This window comes from Pleuronectes platessa, chromosome 14 (genome assembly GCF_947347685.1).
Source record: "Pleuronectes platessa chromosome 14, fPlePla1.1, whole genome shotgun sequence".
Classification (NCBI taxonomy): Eukaryota; Metazoa; Chordata; class Actinopteri; order Pleuronectiformes; family Pleuronectidae; genus Pleuronectes; species Pleuronectes platessa.
In genome coordinates, this window is record NC_070639.1 from 9750051 (window position 1) to 9762884 (window position 12834).

A 12834-nucleotide genomic window follows, 5' to 3' on the forward strand; every position below is an offset into this window, starting at 1 on the left:
TTTATGTAACACTTGAGAAAGAAAACAGGTCTGTAGTATGTACTTTACATGGAAAGCATATGAACACAAGTGTTTACAAAGACAAACACATGGACGCACGACATGTTTTTCAACAGTAAGCTATACTCAGGTGTAACAAGCCACACAACAATGATTAGGCTTTAGATTTAAGGAAAACAATTCAACAGGTAATTAAGACTCAAACAATCAATCGATCAATACAATTAAATCACAAATTAGAGTACTAGACAAAGTATTGAGAAAGGTAGAGGTGAGAGAACACTTTTCAGTGTTCTCATTTATCAGTTTGAAAATCAAGCTAGAAATTGAATAAATGAGAAGTAAAGCCTAGCGGATGAATATGTTACCACACACAGAAGTATGTCTGGTATCAGGTGATGGTGTTTTTCGTTCTTGCTTTCTGGACATAATTTGCAAGAGGAGGGGATCGATTTTGTTTTACTATCTATAAAAAATAACTGCCATGCAATTAAATTCCAAATGAGGAAGTTGTTTTGTTTTAAATGTTGTTGTCTGTCTGAAACTTGCTCGCCTGATGAGGCTTTGTTTTAGAGGAACTTTTGGATTCGTTGCAGCGTTTTGTGTAAATTATTTTGCGTAGACCTATTTTTTTAATGTGTTTGGTCTCGTAACCTGTCTGTTCATCACCTGACTAAAACCATCCCTGCAGTGCAGCATGGTATTGAGTTGAAGGATGGATGAGTGCAGCCAAATACAGAGAGGTCCTTGAAGATAACCTGCTCTAGCGCACACGGCCTGAGAATGAGGCGAAGGTTCACTTAAAGCAAAGAAAACACTGGAGAGGCTTCAAGTCTCTGACTGTCATCGAGTGGCCCAGAGCCCAGACCATCTGTAGAGGCCTGAAGAGAGCGGCTAACAGACGCTGAGATGATCTACTTGTTACCAATTAAGATTCAAAGAGGTAATTTCTGTGAAAGTGGCTTCACCAAAAACTAAACCTTTGTGTACATTTGTAAATTAGAGATTTCGGTCTTTCAATTCTTTCAAATTGAACTTAGTACACACAGTGAGCTTTTACTTGAGAGGATCTTAATATCTTCTGAGGGCTTCAATGAAGTGTTGGAACGACCTGATTAAAAGAATAATAAATATGCAACCTTCAGACCATGTAAGGTATTGAACAAATGGGAAACTGACAGTTAATTTCTCTGTCAAAATTTGAAAATGTAATAGCATACCAAAGCCTGAAAGTTCCTTTCAACTCAATACAACTGCACAAAACTCCACATACTCCTAAATATCAGCTCCCAAAAAGTGTCAGTTGTATGAATGAGTTATTGTCTGGGAAATTGGTGAAATCGTGAAAAACAAAACAATTTAACAGTTTTAAAGAAAGTGAAAAACAATCCTAGATCAGCCCCTTGATCTGGATCCACACCATAATTTATTGGTTCTTTCCTGACCCATTAAACATCCATGCTGCCAACTAACATACAAACAAACATGCTGGAGAAATCATAATCTCCTTTGCGGAGGTAATAACACAAAAGCTTTTGCAACCTGTTCCACAATATAATAAATAATAGACATCACAGTTGTGGGTGTACCTTGCACTTGGTCCAGAGGCAGCGTGAGGTTTTTCTCTGCAGGTATATACTTCAACACGACTGTCAGTTCTCCTTTATACTGCATGGTAGAGTCTACACCGCTCTCCATCTACACAAACACATTTTCACAAACCTCTCAGGCACTTGTTGTGTGTTTGTAAATTGTATAACACAGGATAAGAAGACATCATGTGTACGTGCTGATTTGGGGTTGCTACCTTTGGCTGCAGAGAGTACCACTCCTCAATCTGGGAATCGAACTCGCAGGTGTCCAACGACAGCTCCACTTCTCCCAGGAAGCTGTTGTGTCCGAAGCGGTCGTGGTGCCACACGGACGCCTGCAGGGTTCGAGTCTCCAGCTGCGAGTGGCTGATCACGTACTGCACGACATGATGAGGAAACACAGGAGCTTTACTAAAAGAATGAAGCTTCATAGATCAAGACTGACCGTTGGGGAGCTTTTCAGCCACTGACCCTCAGATTCTCATTGAAAACAGGGTTAATGTTGTTGGCCTTGATGCTCGTCTTCCTCTTGCTCTGTCGTGACATGTCCGGCAGCAGGTAAGTCTTCACATATCTGCAGTGAAAACCACACAGACACTCAGTCAATCACATGCAGATTCTTCCTGTCTCCACTGTATTACAGCAGCTTATTGCACAGGCAATTATGGATATTTGTGGCCAATATCAATAAAATACAAAACTTATTTTGAATTAAAATGCTTTTTTTTACAGAAAGAGCAATGTTGGGCAAGAAATCATCGAATTTGTCGATTAAAACAATGACATGAAGACGGATATTTAAACAATAAATGTTACTATGAAGAGTGACAGTGATTTTAGCAAATATCTGCAGCTGCCATCCAAATAAAGCAGGAAAAAACACATGATATGGGTATTGATATCTGTGTGTGTGTGTGTGTGTGTGTGTGTGTGTGTGTGTGTGTGTGTGTGTGTGTGTGTGTGTGTGTGCACTCCTACGCGTCAGTGCGCTGCTTCCTCTCGTCTCCCGTGGCCAGATTGTGACACTCTTTGACCAGGATGTTGAGCGCCCCGGTCTTGTAGCTGTAGCTGATGTTCAACAGGATCTCGCCGCTCACCCTGGCGTTGCCATAGTCACCAGTCTCGCTGTACATGCTCATCATGCTGTTTATACTACTCTGTTAGGGAGACACAGGAGGAGGAGGAGGTCAAAGGGGTGAAAGAGAGAGGAAGATGTAAAGAAGAGACAGGTTACACAAGCGGTACGGGCCAGAAAAGAGGGGAGATGCTGAAAATACCTTTGTTATTCTTAACGTTTTGCTAAATGCTGATGAAACATGGTGGAAATACTTTGCAGCCCTTAATGAGTAAAGTAAAAATTTGTGTCGATCCACATTAAGATTAAGATTAAGATATTACATCACTAATACTGGATCCAAAGAGGGTCAGACTTGTCTACAGAAGGCTTAAGGATTCAGTGGGCCACACATAGTAGAGATGTGAGCTTGACCTTTATGACAGAGAGCACTGTCCTCAGTGAAGCTTCCCTCGGTAAATAAATTGAAAAAAGGTCAAACACTGTTGACCAAATTCCAAACATTTCTGTTGGAAGAGTCACTTTTATACCGTGTAAGTTTGCAGTTTGTATCACGTGCAGAAATTAGTGTTTCATTGGTGTTTTGGGATTATTATTATTATTATTAGATGTCTGTGACACACCCCTTTTCAGGAATGAGCAGGATTCAGGATTACTGCACATGAAATGACGTCATGGGTCGGGATGATCAGTAAAGCTTTTCCCCTGAAGTGATGCATGCACACAACCGAGAGAGTGAAATGAAATTGCATTAGTGACAGCGATTCTCATTTGTGTGTGTTTTTGTTTTGCCAATTATTTTTCTTAAACTACCAATCTTTGAAATTCAAAGTCGAGAAAAATGTCTGTTACAATATTTAAATCTTCTCAAATTGCTGAAGGAAAGATGAATAAAAGATATTTAATGTACTATTGCATAAAATACATGACAAGTGGAGCACCTCTTAATCTGAAACTTTCAGATTTTAGTTGGTAAACTCAACGTGGGCCATCTATTTATAAATGAATGGTACATGCAAAATTTTGTTGCAGTGGATACAATATATTATTATGGGGCAACTGTGGCAGTCAACAAAATGTATAAACATAACAGAGTAATATTGCCAGAATAACAATTTGAGCCTTTTATTGGTGGAGAGCAGCAATTTTCGTGGCCATCTCGTGGACCCCAAATATGACACGATAGCCACTAATATAACAGTGCCACAGCTGCTAGAAGAGACTACTACACTGATTCCAAATGTTTTAGCATGAACCATACATTAACACACATTTATAAACATGAGGCCCAAGTTGAAAAAATGCTACAATTCCCCTTTAAATAAATGTGTATATTATATATAGCTGTATAACCAGAAGAATAAAACAAAAAAAGACAAAAACAAAAAAGGGAAACAGTCAACAGTAAAAACACACACGAATGAAACTTGTCTTGTCTTCTTGTTCTCACCAGTTAAATCCAGAAAGTTAAATTTACATCTCCTGTATCTGTGTGAGTTAAGAGTCAGAGCATGTCTACACCCTCTGAGTTTCATAGATTACAAAATTAAAAAGTCATAATTCTTCCACAAACTAGCTTGCAAAACCCATTTTACTACCTCATATTGTTTACCTGGAAAACTCATTTCATGAACAAAAGACCCCAGCAGGTAATTATAAAGCAGTTCTTGGGGAAGCAGGCTAACACGAGAGTTCAGGACAGGAAATAACTGGTATAATCCACTGATAATGGTATTCCTGTCCAGGGAAGACAGGAATACTGGAGAAGGTAAATTGTTTATCTCCTCCAGGGAGCCATTGGGATAAATGACTACTTCAATGTAAGGGGTTAGACTTAATGGCAAGAGATGAGGATAAAACCACAACACGAATGAGCACAAACACACACCGAACATGCAGCTTCCTTTCGGAGCATACCGGTATGTTTAAATTAAATCTATGTATGTATTATTGAATCTTGCATGTAATATTTTAGCTCTGCAGCTGCACCTTCACTCTTCTATAATGCAGTGGTGAATATAAACGCATGCATAAACGTGGAAGAGGAGACTTACAGTCTCAGCATCTGAGTCGGGGATATTCAGGTAACCCCACCTTCTCTCTGAGCCAGGAGTGGAAGACTAGCAGCCGGTTCATTTAAGAGACAGAGACAGGAAGGAAAGACGGAAGGCAGAAAGAGAGGGGAAGGAGAGACATCAGAGCTTTTGATGTGTTAGTGTTAGAGGAAGACCCCGAGCACAGTCCCCCGGCCCCTGAGGAGGAGCTGCACAAAACCCAGTCTCTGGCAGAAAAGCCAGAAAACCCATTACACTCGGTCACCATGGTGATTATCAGATGAAACAAGAGATTACAACTGATCTGGAAACAGCAGCGGTGAAATCAACACACAGACACAAACACACAGACACACATTCACACACAGGGTAACAGCTAGAACCAGAGAGATGATTGGTTTCTCAAATTACTTTATTCTTTTGAAAACCATTCATTTCAGCCAGGTTAGGTCTGGAATGACAATCATTTGATTAGACTGAAAAATCTAAACAACTGATGGATTCATTGCATTGGAAATCTGTAAAGAAATTACATGATCCCCTTGGGATGAATAGAAATAAATTTGGTGATGCTTTAGGGTTTTGTTAAGCACCAGCATCAGGTCAAGATTGCACTTTGACCAGGGGTGTGTCGTCCAGTTGTTTGTCTTATATCTTCTCCTTTCCCTCAACTAAGACGTCCCTTGCTCTGATGTGCCATGTGGTAATGTTAGTTTCTGAGGTCCGACTACAGACCTAAAACTCTGAATAGTAAATCATAAGACACGCTCGGCACAGAGAGATGTATTGCTACTTATCGTCATTATTCTGTGTTATCCCTGACAGCAGCAGAACGAGCATCTTTAAATCTATAAAATCCTGCATATTTCATGTGAGCTTGTTATCAGACGTACATTATCAATCCTTTGCAGTGTATTAAGGGCACTTTAAGAAAATCTGACACAATGGAAATAAAATGCTGGAGAGTAAATGTAGTACTAGCTCACAATGGTTAACAGAGAGTGATGTTCAGACACATGTAACCTTACAGAGCTCTGAGGCTGTACACTCTTATTTTACCTCAACCTTTCTGAAATCATTCAAATATATATATATATATTTATTGCTTATTTGATGCAACAGCAAAACTTGATTAATAGAATAGAAATAATAATTTCTCTAAAGCTTGAAAAACACTATAACACACAGTAAATTGCACTACAGTATAATCAATGGCACTAAACAGCACAACAGTTGTGCTTTCATTATCCACCCAGAGCCCTCTATGACACAACAGTGTGTTAGTGGGCAGAGTATATCACAGATTGAATCAACGAGGGACTCATCTATCTGCATAATGTCCCTCATCACCTCCTTCCAATTCCATTCACTCTACCAACAGCAGGTTGGCGACGGCCGCTATTATACGACATAATAAATGAGACAGGAAGCACATCTGTCTTGGCTGCTTACTTCTCAAATTACACACTCACACAAACACATAGACGGTACCATGCGTCATGACAAAAGCCAATTATGTTGGTCATTTGAAAAACTGGATTTTCTGCCAGGATAAGTTATAGCTGATCACGGGAGCCAATGAGTAAACATGGGAAAAGTCAAAGGGTCCATGGTATTTAATATCACATTTAACCATGAAGAGAGCTTTGGGTTAATGTGCTGATGCTTGGAAATCCATCCATCATCTCTGTCAGCACAACACACTTCAATTCAATATCAGTTCTAAGCTCCAACTCCTGAGTCAGTGCCGCTAACTCTGGAGTTGGAGCTGTGACTGTTTGTACCCAATTTACACACCCAAGCTTGATATTCATTAACCCATGTTGATTTTTCATCCACCGTCTCCTGTGCATGCACTGCACTCTGTTCTCCAGCCAGTTTCTAGCTGCGTGTGCCTGCTCCTTGGTTCTGAGAGCTGAGAGCGATCACAACTATTTCTTAAATCAAAACGATGATATTAAGAGTAAAGAAAAGCATAAAGTTATGAGCCAGAAAAACATAACAAAAAACACTTAGCTTAAGGATGGTAAAAGGAGATTATGTTTTCATCTGCGTTTGTGAGTTAGTTAGTTAGTTGGCAGGAATAGCAAAAACTATAGATTTCCTTGAAATTTGGTGAAAGGTAAAGATGGTGCTGATTTGGATCAGAAATCAAATAAAAAGGTATTAAACCTGACCTTTCTGTAACATTTTCATTGATTTCTCCGAAAATAGGGTCTTGATGCTAAGGGTCATTGTTTTAGGTTATAGAAATAGGTTTTAAAGACAACCATTTTGCAAAAAATACTAAAAAAACTGCATACCTACAGCCACAAGGGTTCTTCTAGAAATGTCTGTAAGTCATTTGAGTATAATGTTTAAAATATAAACCATTGAGTTACTGTATTAACCTAAAGAGACACTTCTACATACACATTACTCTCCTTTACGAAGCAGTAATGTTTCACATTAACATACTACGAGTCAAGTTTTATAAATGCAGCAGGTTTCCCCAGGCTGTTATATTTGTGCTGCAAATTGGCCCCACAGCTCACATGATGTTTACACAGTCAACACCGGAGCGTACAGTCCTGACTCACTCCTCAGGTGACACTGAGGCAATGTGTAAACAGAGAGTGCATATAAAGACTCTTTACAGAATATGTTCTTCATATTTTTGTGTTTGCAGTGGCTTGAACACGGGCTTTACCGTTGACACTGCGTTGCTGAGGCGTCGCCGGGCCGTCTGGCTGTGGGCCGACATCAGGACATCGATGTCTTCCTCCGCATCCTCATCAGAAAACTCCTGCAGATGACAGCGCTCAGTTGTAATCAAAAGGGAGGCAACGTCTGGAAAGCTGGCCAGTGCGTCTTTATGATTTGCTCTGTGTGGGTGGATGCAGCCAGTTCCCGGTAAATTCGATCAGACAAGTCGAGGACAATTGTTTTCCGCCAGCAAAATCAAAATGTCACTGGGTGTACAGTAAATGTGTTGGCTTGAAGGAAGGAGTACTTTTATGACCAAATGGCGTGTGTGTTTGTGTGTGTGTGTGTGTGGGGGGGGGGGGGGGGGGGGAGGAGAGTATGACCCTGTGTTTGTATATCCATGAAGAGCTTTGAATGCAATAAACACAAAGACCGAGCCGCCACAACAGGCCGCCTCATCCTCCACCTGTTTTCAGCCTACAGCCGTTTAGATGCTCCTCATGCTCTTTGAAGGGAGCTCTGAAGTGAAATTAACATTCAGCCCCGCGTCTCTGACGCATCACGTTCAGCCACAGATCCTGAGCTGGATATGGACAACCAGTATTTATGGATTTTTTTAAAAAGGGGCACGGACTGAATTCTCTAAGTGTCTCTGTAAATTTCACACTCGAAAGCTCCGGCTGTGACGAGAATCTGCGGCGACACCGCTGCAGGAATATGGGATCAGCGTGTGGGGACACAGTGGGAACACAGGAAGAGGACATATACTGACGCTGTTTACTTTTTCGTTGAGGCCGGGGACCGAGCGGCTTCTGAGGCTGAGGGCCTCGTCACTGGTGGGTTCAGAACCGGGAACTGATAGGTCCATCTCTGAGCGACTGTGATCTGGGAGAGAGGAGAGGGAAAAGGGGGGGGGGGGGGGGGGGTGCAGAGGAGGAGGAATGAAGGAGAGACAAAGTGGTTTCAAAGACGGCGTTTGAAGGGAATGCGGGACTGGGAGGCAAAACACTGAGAAACAGAAGCAGACAGTTTAAGAGGGAGGAAACTAATGAGCATGACCGTGGTTCTGCTTGGATAAAGATCACGCCTGTGAATACAATTCTTGCAAAAATAAATCGCAATGAACTTAAATTATAGTGCACTTCATGTACAAGAAATAAAGCTCAACTTGTTTGATTTGGACTTAACAAATCCCATTTCCTCAGTGACATCAGAACCAACATCTGAACCAGGCTTGTTTTAAAATCAGTCGTTTCCCATCCTGTTTTCATATGCAGCCATTTTTTGAACGTGTGCGAGTAAAAATTTAATGTGGCCGCGTTCGTGTAAGTGCATCACCATCATTAGGCTTTTCTGGTGCGAGTACTGCATTAGCCATTGTGGTTGACAGTCGCACTCTTTCTTCTTCATGCGCTCAGTCATTTCTTTTTAATGTGGGGAGAGAGGAGGAGGCCGATGAAGAGGGAGAGTTGACGAGACTTTAAGCCACAATATATATTTGTGTATTTGTGTGTGTGTGTGTGTGTGTGTGTTGAAAAAACTCCAGTCAACACAGTTAGAGTCAGGAACCTTGAAGATGCGTGACAAGAAAACCCAAAACCTGCAGGCAGGAGTGTTTCAAAGGACTTTGGGAGCCCCGGGCAAAAGGGAACCTGTGGGCCCCACTATTTAACCTTGTTAGGTAGAACAATAGTTGTGCTGATCTTTTCATTACAGTCTCCTGATCATAGCAAATCATAGACTTTAATGGGGTTATCAAAAAGTTCCTGTGGACTAACGTAATCAGCCGTTGTTTGGGGTCCCTGCTGAGCTCGGGCCTGCAGGGACTGATGCAACAATTGAGTAATTCATGCTATTTTCATGGACTTGTAGTTAGCTGCAGAATGCATGCTGAGTTGGTCGGTTTGTTTGATTGTAAGCATCAGTACCCAAAAACCGCTAAACGGATTTTAATGAGACTTGGTGGAAGGATGTGTTATGGGTCGAAGCATGTGCGGATCTGGATCAGGGGTCGGATCCAGGAACTATTCACTTTCTCTAACATTGTGAGATATAACATTTTGTTGATGTTATCAATGATTTCCTAGGGAATCATTTATGGATCTGAATGCGCGTGTGAATTTTGCTGCAGCTTAATTGAATTGAAGGGGACTGTTAGGCCTTTGCAGAGGTATGTGCTCTCATGAGTGCTATTCCAGTTTCAAAATGACATTAAAGAAAGTATCCATAAAGTAAGGGACATGCCTAAAAGTAGAATTCTGGACACAAAAATGAAATGTATGATAAAATTATATATATATATATATATTTAAAAAAGTACTAGGTTTTTTATATACTGTTGAAGATACGGTGTCACACATCTGTGGGTGAAAGTGGAGATACTAAGCGGAGCCACTTTAAACTCTTCACACACAGCTGTTACTCGCAGAGATAAAGACTCTGACACAGACAGAAAGTGAAGATGATTATACTTTAAAAGGAGAGAGCTCCACACATAAAGAAGAGCAGCAGCGAGTGACGGGGAGCGAAAGTCAATAGTGTCATTTCTGCAAACGTACCATCTGGAGTAGGGAATAATCTCAACCTATAAAAGATACTTAGCAGTCTGTGCCGCAGCCGTGATTAGCCTGTCTAACATCCCTTCTGATGTGATACTGCTTCCTCTGACACATTTTCAAACTGTGACTCTGATGGGGAAATGTTTGTGTGTGAGCTGTGAAGCTGTGAGACAACAGCAGGAGGCAAGTTGAGTTAATGTGGAGGAAAAAACAGAAGAAGAAGAAACAGGAGGAGTGGGATCTGACGGAGGTACCTGAGGAGACTGAGGCCTTGGACACAGAAATAGTCGGGGTGCCAGAGTTTGTCCTGTGATGGCCGACACCTCTCTTCTCGGGCGCACTGTCGCTGGACTGTAAACTGGCAACGCTCTCCGCTCCGTCAGGCTGTTTGCAAACACAAACACACACGTCAACACCAAAACTGTCAAAAGAGCATTTTAATCTAGAATGTGTGTGTTTCTATGTGTGTGTAGGATTTGCTGACCCTGACCCTCCGGTTGTCGCTGGCAGTGGACAAGGTGTCCGGAGTTTGGGATCGCATGTTGTTAAGGACTGTGGGCATCCCTGAGGACTCCACGGCAACAACCCCGCCCCTGAAAACCAGAAAGATCGGAGTTCAACGACATCAACAAGTATCGAGCACTTGTCAAAGAGCATTTTGCATGAAATCGGTCTGAAATAATAAGAACAGCTCTTCGTGAACCAGTGGTGGTGCAGCTTCAGAGTCCAGCAGGCTCGATAACTGCAGGTCACTTTAGCAGATTCAGAAAGTAAACTGCACACCAGCATCACCACAGGCCAAACCAACAGCCCAGGTCAAACAGGCAGGTTCACAACTGGCACGTATCAGTACCAGTGACAACATTTTAAGATTTGAACAGTCGTCTAACACTTGAAACAACCTGTCTGAGGTTGTTTGGCTGCGGTAGTTGGATTTATTTAAATATCACTTTAGCAGATGTTTCAATGTGACGGAACTTTCAAAACCATTTACTTGAATGCATTTAACTTTTTCAGCCATCGAAAACATCTGCTCCATTCACATGAGGTTTTACACTGTCGTTTTTATACTGAAGAGACTGAGGCTGCACCAACGCCGGCAGGATGAGCTCTGAGAACATCTGCTGTTGTCTCCGCTAAACAGGGATCTTCATCGACTGTTTCCAAATCTGTGTTAATCTTCTAATGTGCTATAATATGTGTCCACACGAGAAGACACTTTGTATTGCTTTCGTATACATCATTATATCAATTTTATTTCGTATTAAATCACGGTGTCACTGTGTTGTGAATATGAAATGACATTTTAAAATGGTCAACACTTTTATAAGTGTTTATAAATAAACATATTGATTGACACCTTGCTTTTAATAAATTATTTCTTTTAACACCATTGTTATTTTTTAACATCCTTAATACCTTTTGCTAGTTTTATGTTTTTATCCTAAGTCTTTGTTTGCTTGCTAACACTTTCCTATTGATCAATCTTATTTCATGTCTTTGATTTTATTGTAAAGCACTTCCAGGTGCATTTTATGTATGAAAGATGATAAATACAATGGATTGTTCTAAGTATATTATTACCTGTTTGAACGTGGACTCGGAGCAGAACGAGCACTTCGCTCACTCTGAACGTCTCCGTCCGAACCAGATCTGACGCTGGCACTGTCAACTCCGTTGTGTGGCTTCAAGGTGAGTCGGTTGCCTTTTTTATTCATCCTTCTGCAAGCACACAAACAAACACACACACATACATACATACAAAGAGCCAGTTATCTACTGTATATTAGAGATACAAGGTCATGTCCATTACTTCAGATTCATTACACTGTGTCTGTCGGTTCTCTCTGCTTTATCAGGATCATCTTGGTCACTTAACTCTACAGTTTGCATCCCGCAGAGACGTACAGCCCTGGTACATAAATATGTTATTCAATTATTTCCACTAAATAGGTTATTTTCTGTCCCGTCCTGAAGTCTGCTGATTATGTGATCTGCGATGATCCAGATTTAGAATTTTTACCCACGTTAGCTGAATGGCTGTTTACATGACGGTGATGATCTGTTGGTTGATCCACCACTTGGGTCCACACTGAAAAATCCCATCTGTTATTGGATAGATTGCCAAAAGATTGTGTACAGATGCTCATGCGCCCCAGAGAATGATCATATGTCATATTTCAGTGATCCATTGACTTTTCCTCTAGCATCTCCATTAGGGGTCAGTCAAAGGTCACCAAAGTTGAACTCCACCCAAAGCCCTGCTGTGAGTTGCTTCCCCACAGGAAGGAAACATTTTGATTTGCCTTCTTGCTCGCACAGATTGGAAGGGGATGCTCCCAAATAATACATTTGCATTAGTGTGGACTATGTTCGTTTCTTAATGAAATGTTTCAACCCTACATGTTGTCATGGCAGCTCCCCAAAAGTGAAGCCAAAGTGTGGATTTTTATATCATTTACATGTATTACGTGTTGCATTGAATCTGTGAATATTTGAAAAAGTATGATTTGTGCAGGTAAAGAAAAACTGAAACAAAAAACTTTTCTGTCTGTTCTTCTTTCACTACCTGAACAACCTATGGACCCCCTGATTGTCTATCTCTACTGTTTCTCAGGTTGAAACACACATATATATATATATATATATATATATATGTTGGGACATGGTTTTTGTGCAAACCACAGGCCTCCCTTCAGTCAAACTTGAAACAAGGGAGCCGCATGTTCTGGAGTGAACTCAGTCTCCCAGAGTGCCACATGTTCCCTTTGTCTTAAGACAGTCAAGGAACTCAGTCTCCCAGAGGATGTAACAGGATGCTGCATTTCCTGGGATCTGGGCAATATCACACAAAGGTGTCAAGAACCTGG

At 41.2% G+C, this 12834-nt stretch overlaps 1 protein-coding gene and 1 long non-coding RNA gene across 5 annotated transcripts in view; one reads left to right on the forward strand and one right to left on the reverse strand.

Moving 5' to 3' along the window:
• The window catches only part of sytl5 (synaptotagmin-like 5), a 43653-nt gene that overhangs the window by 4049 nt on the left and 26770 nt on the right, over positions 1-12834 (reverse strand). For 2 of the 4 annotated variants that reach the window (XM_053439526.1, XM_053439527.1), the window contains exons 6-14: positions 11549-11686; positions 10449-10557; positions 10219-10348; positions 8179-8291; positions 7411-7506; positions 2571-2749; positions 2064-2166; positions 1808-1969; positions 1590-1698 (exon numbers count right to left, since the gene is read on the reverse strand). In XM_053439526.1, the coding sequence (XP_053295501.1) occupies positions 1590-1698; positions 1808-1969; positions 2064-2166; positions 2571-2749; positions 7411-7506; positions 8179-8291; positions 10219-10348; positions 10449-10557; positions 11549-11686 (1139 nt within the window). The remainder of the gene's footprint in view (positions 1-1589; positions 1699-1807; positions 1970-2063; positions 2167-2570; positions 2750-7410; positions 7507-8178; positions 8292-10218; positions 10349-10448; positions 10558-11548; positions 11687-12834) is intronic. The other 2 variants (XM_053439529.1, XM_053439530.1) reach the window with 2 other exon arrangements.
• Positions 7332-11352, forward strand: LOC128455726 (uncharacterized). The gene is made up of 2 exons (XR_008341758.1): positions 7332-7613; positions 10438-11352. It is a non-coding gene; the product is annotated as an uncharacterized LOC128455726 (long non-coding RNA).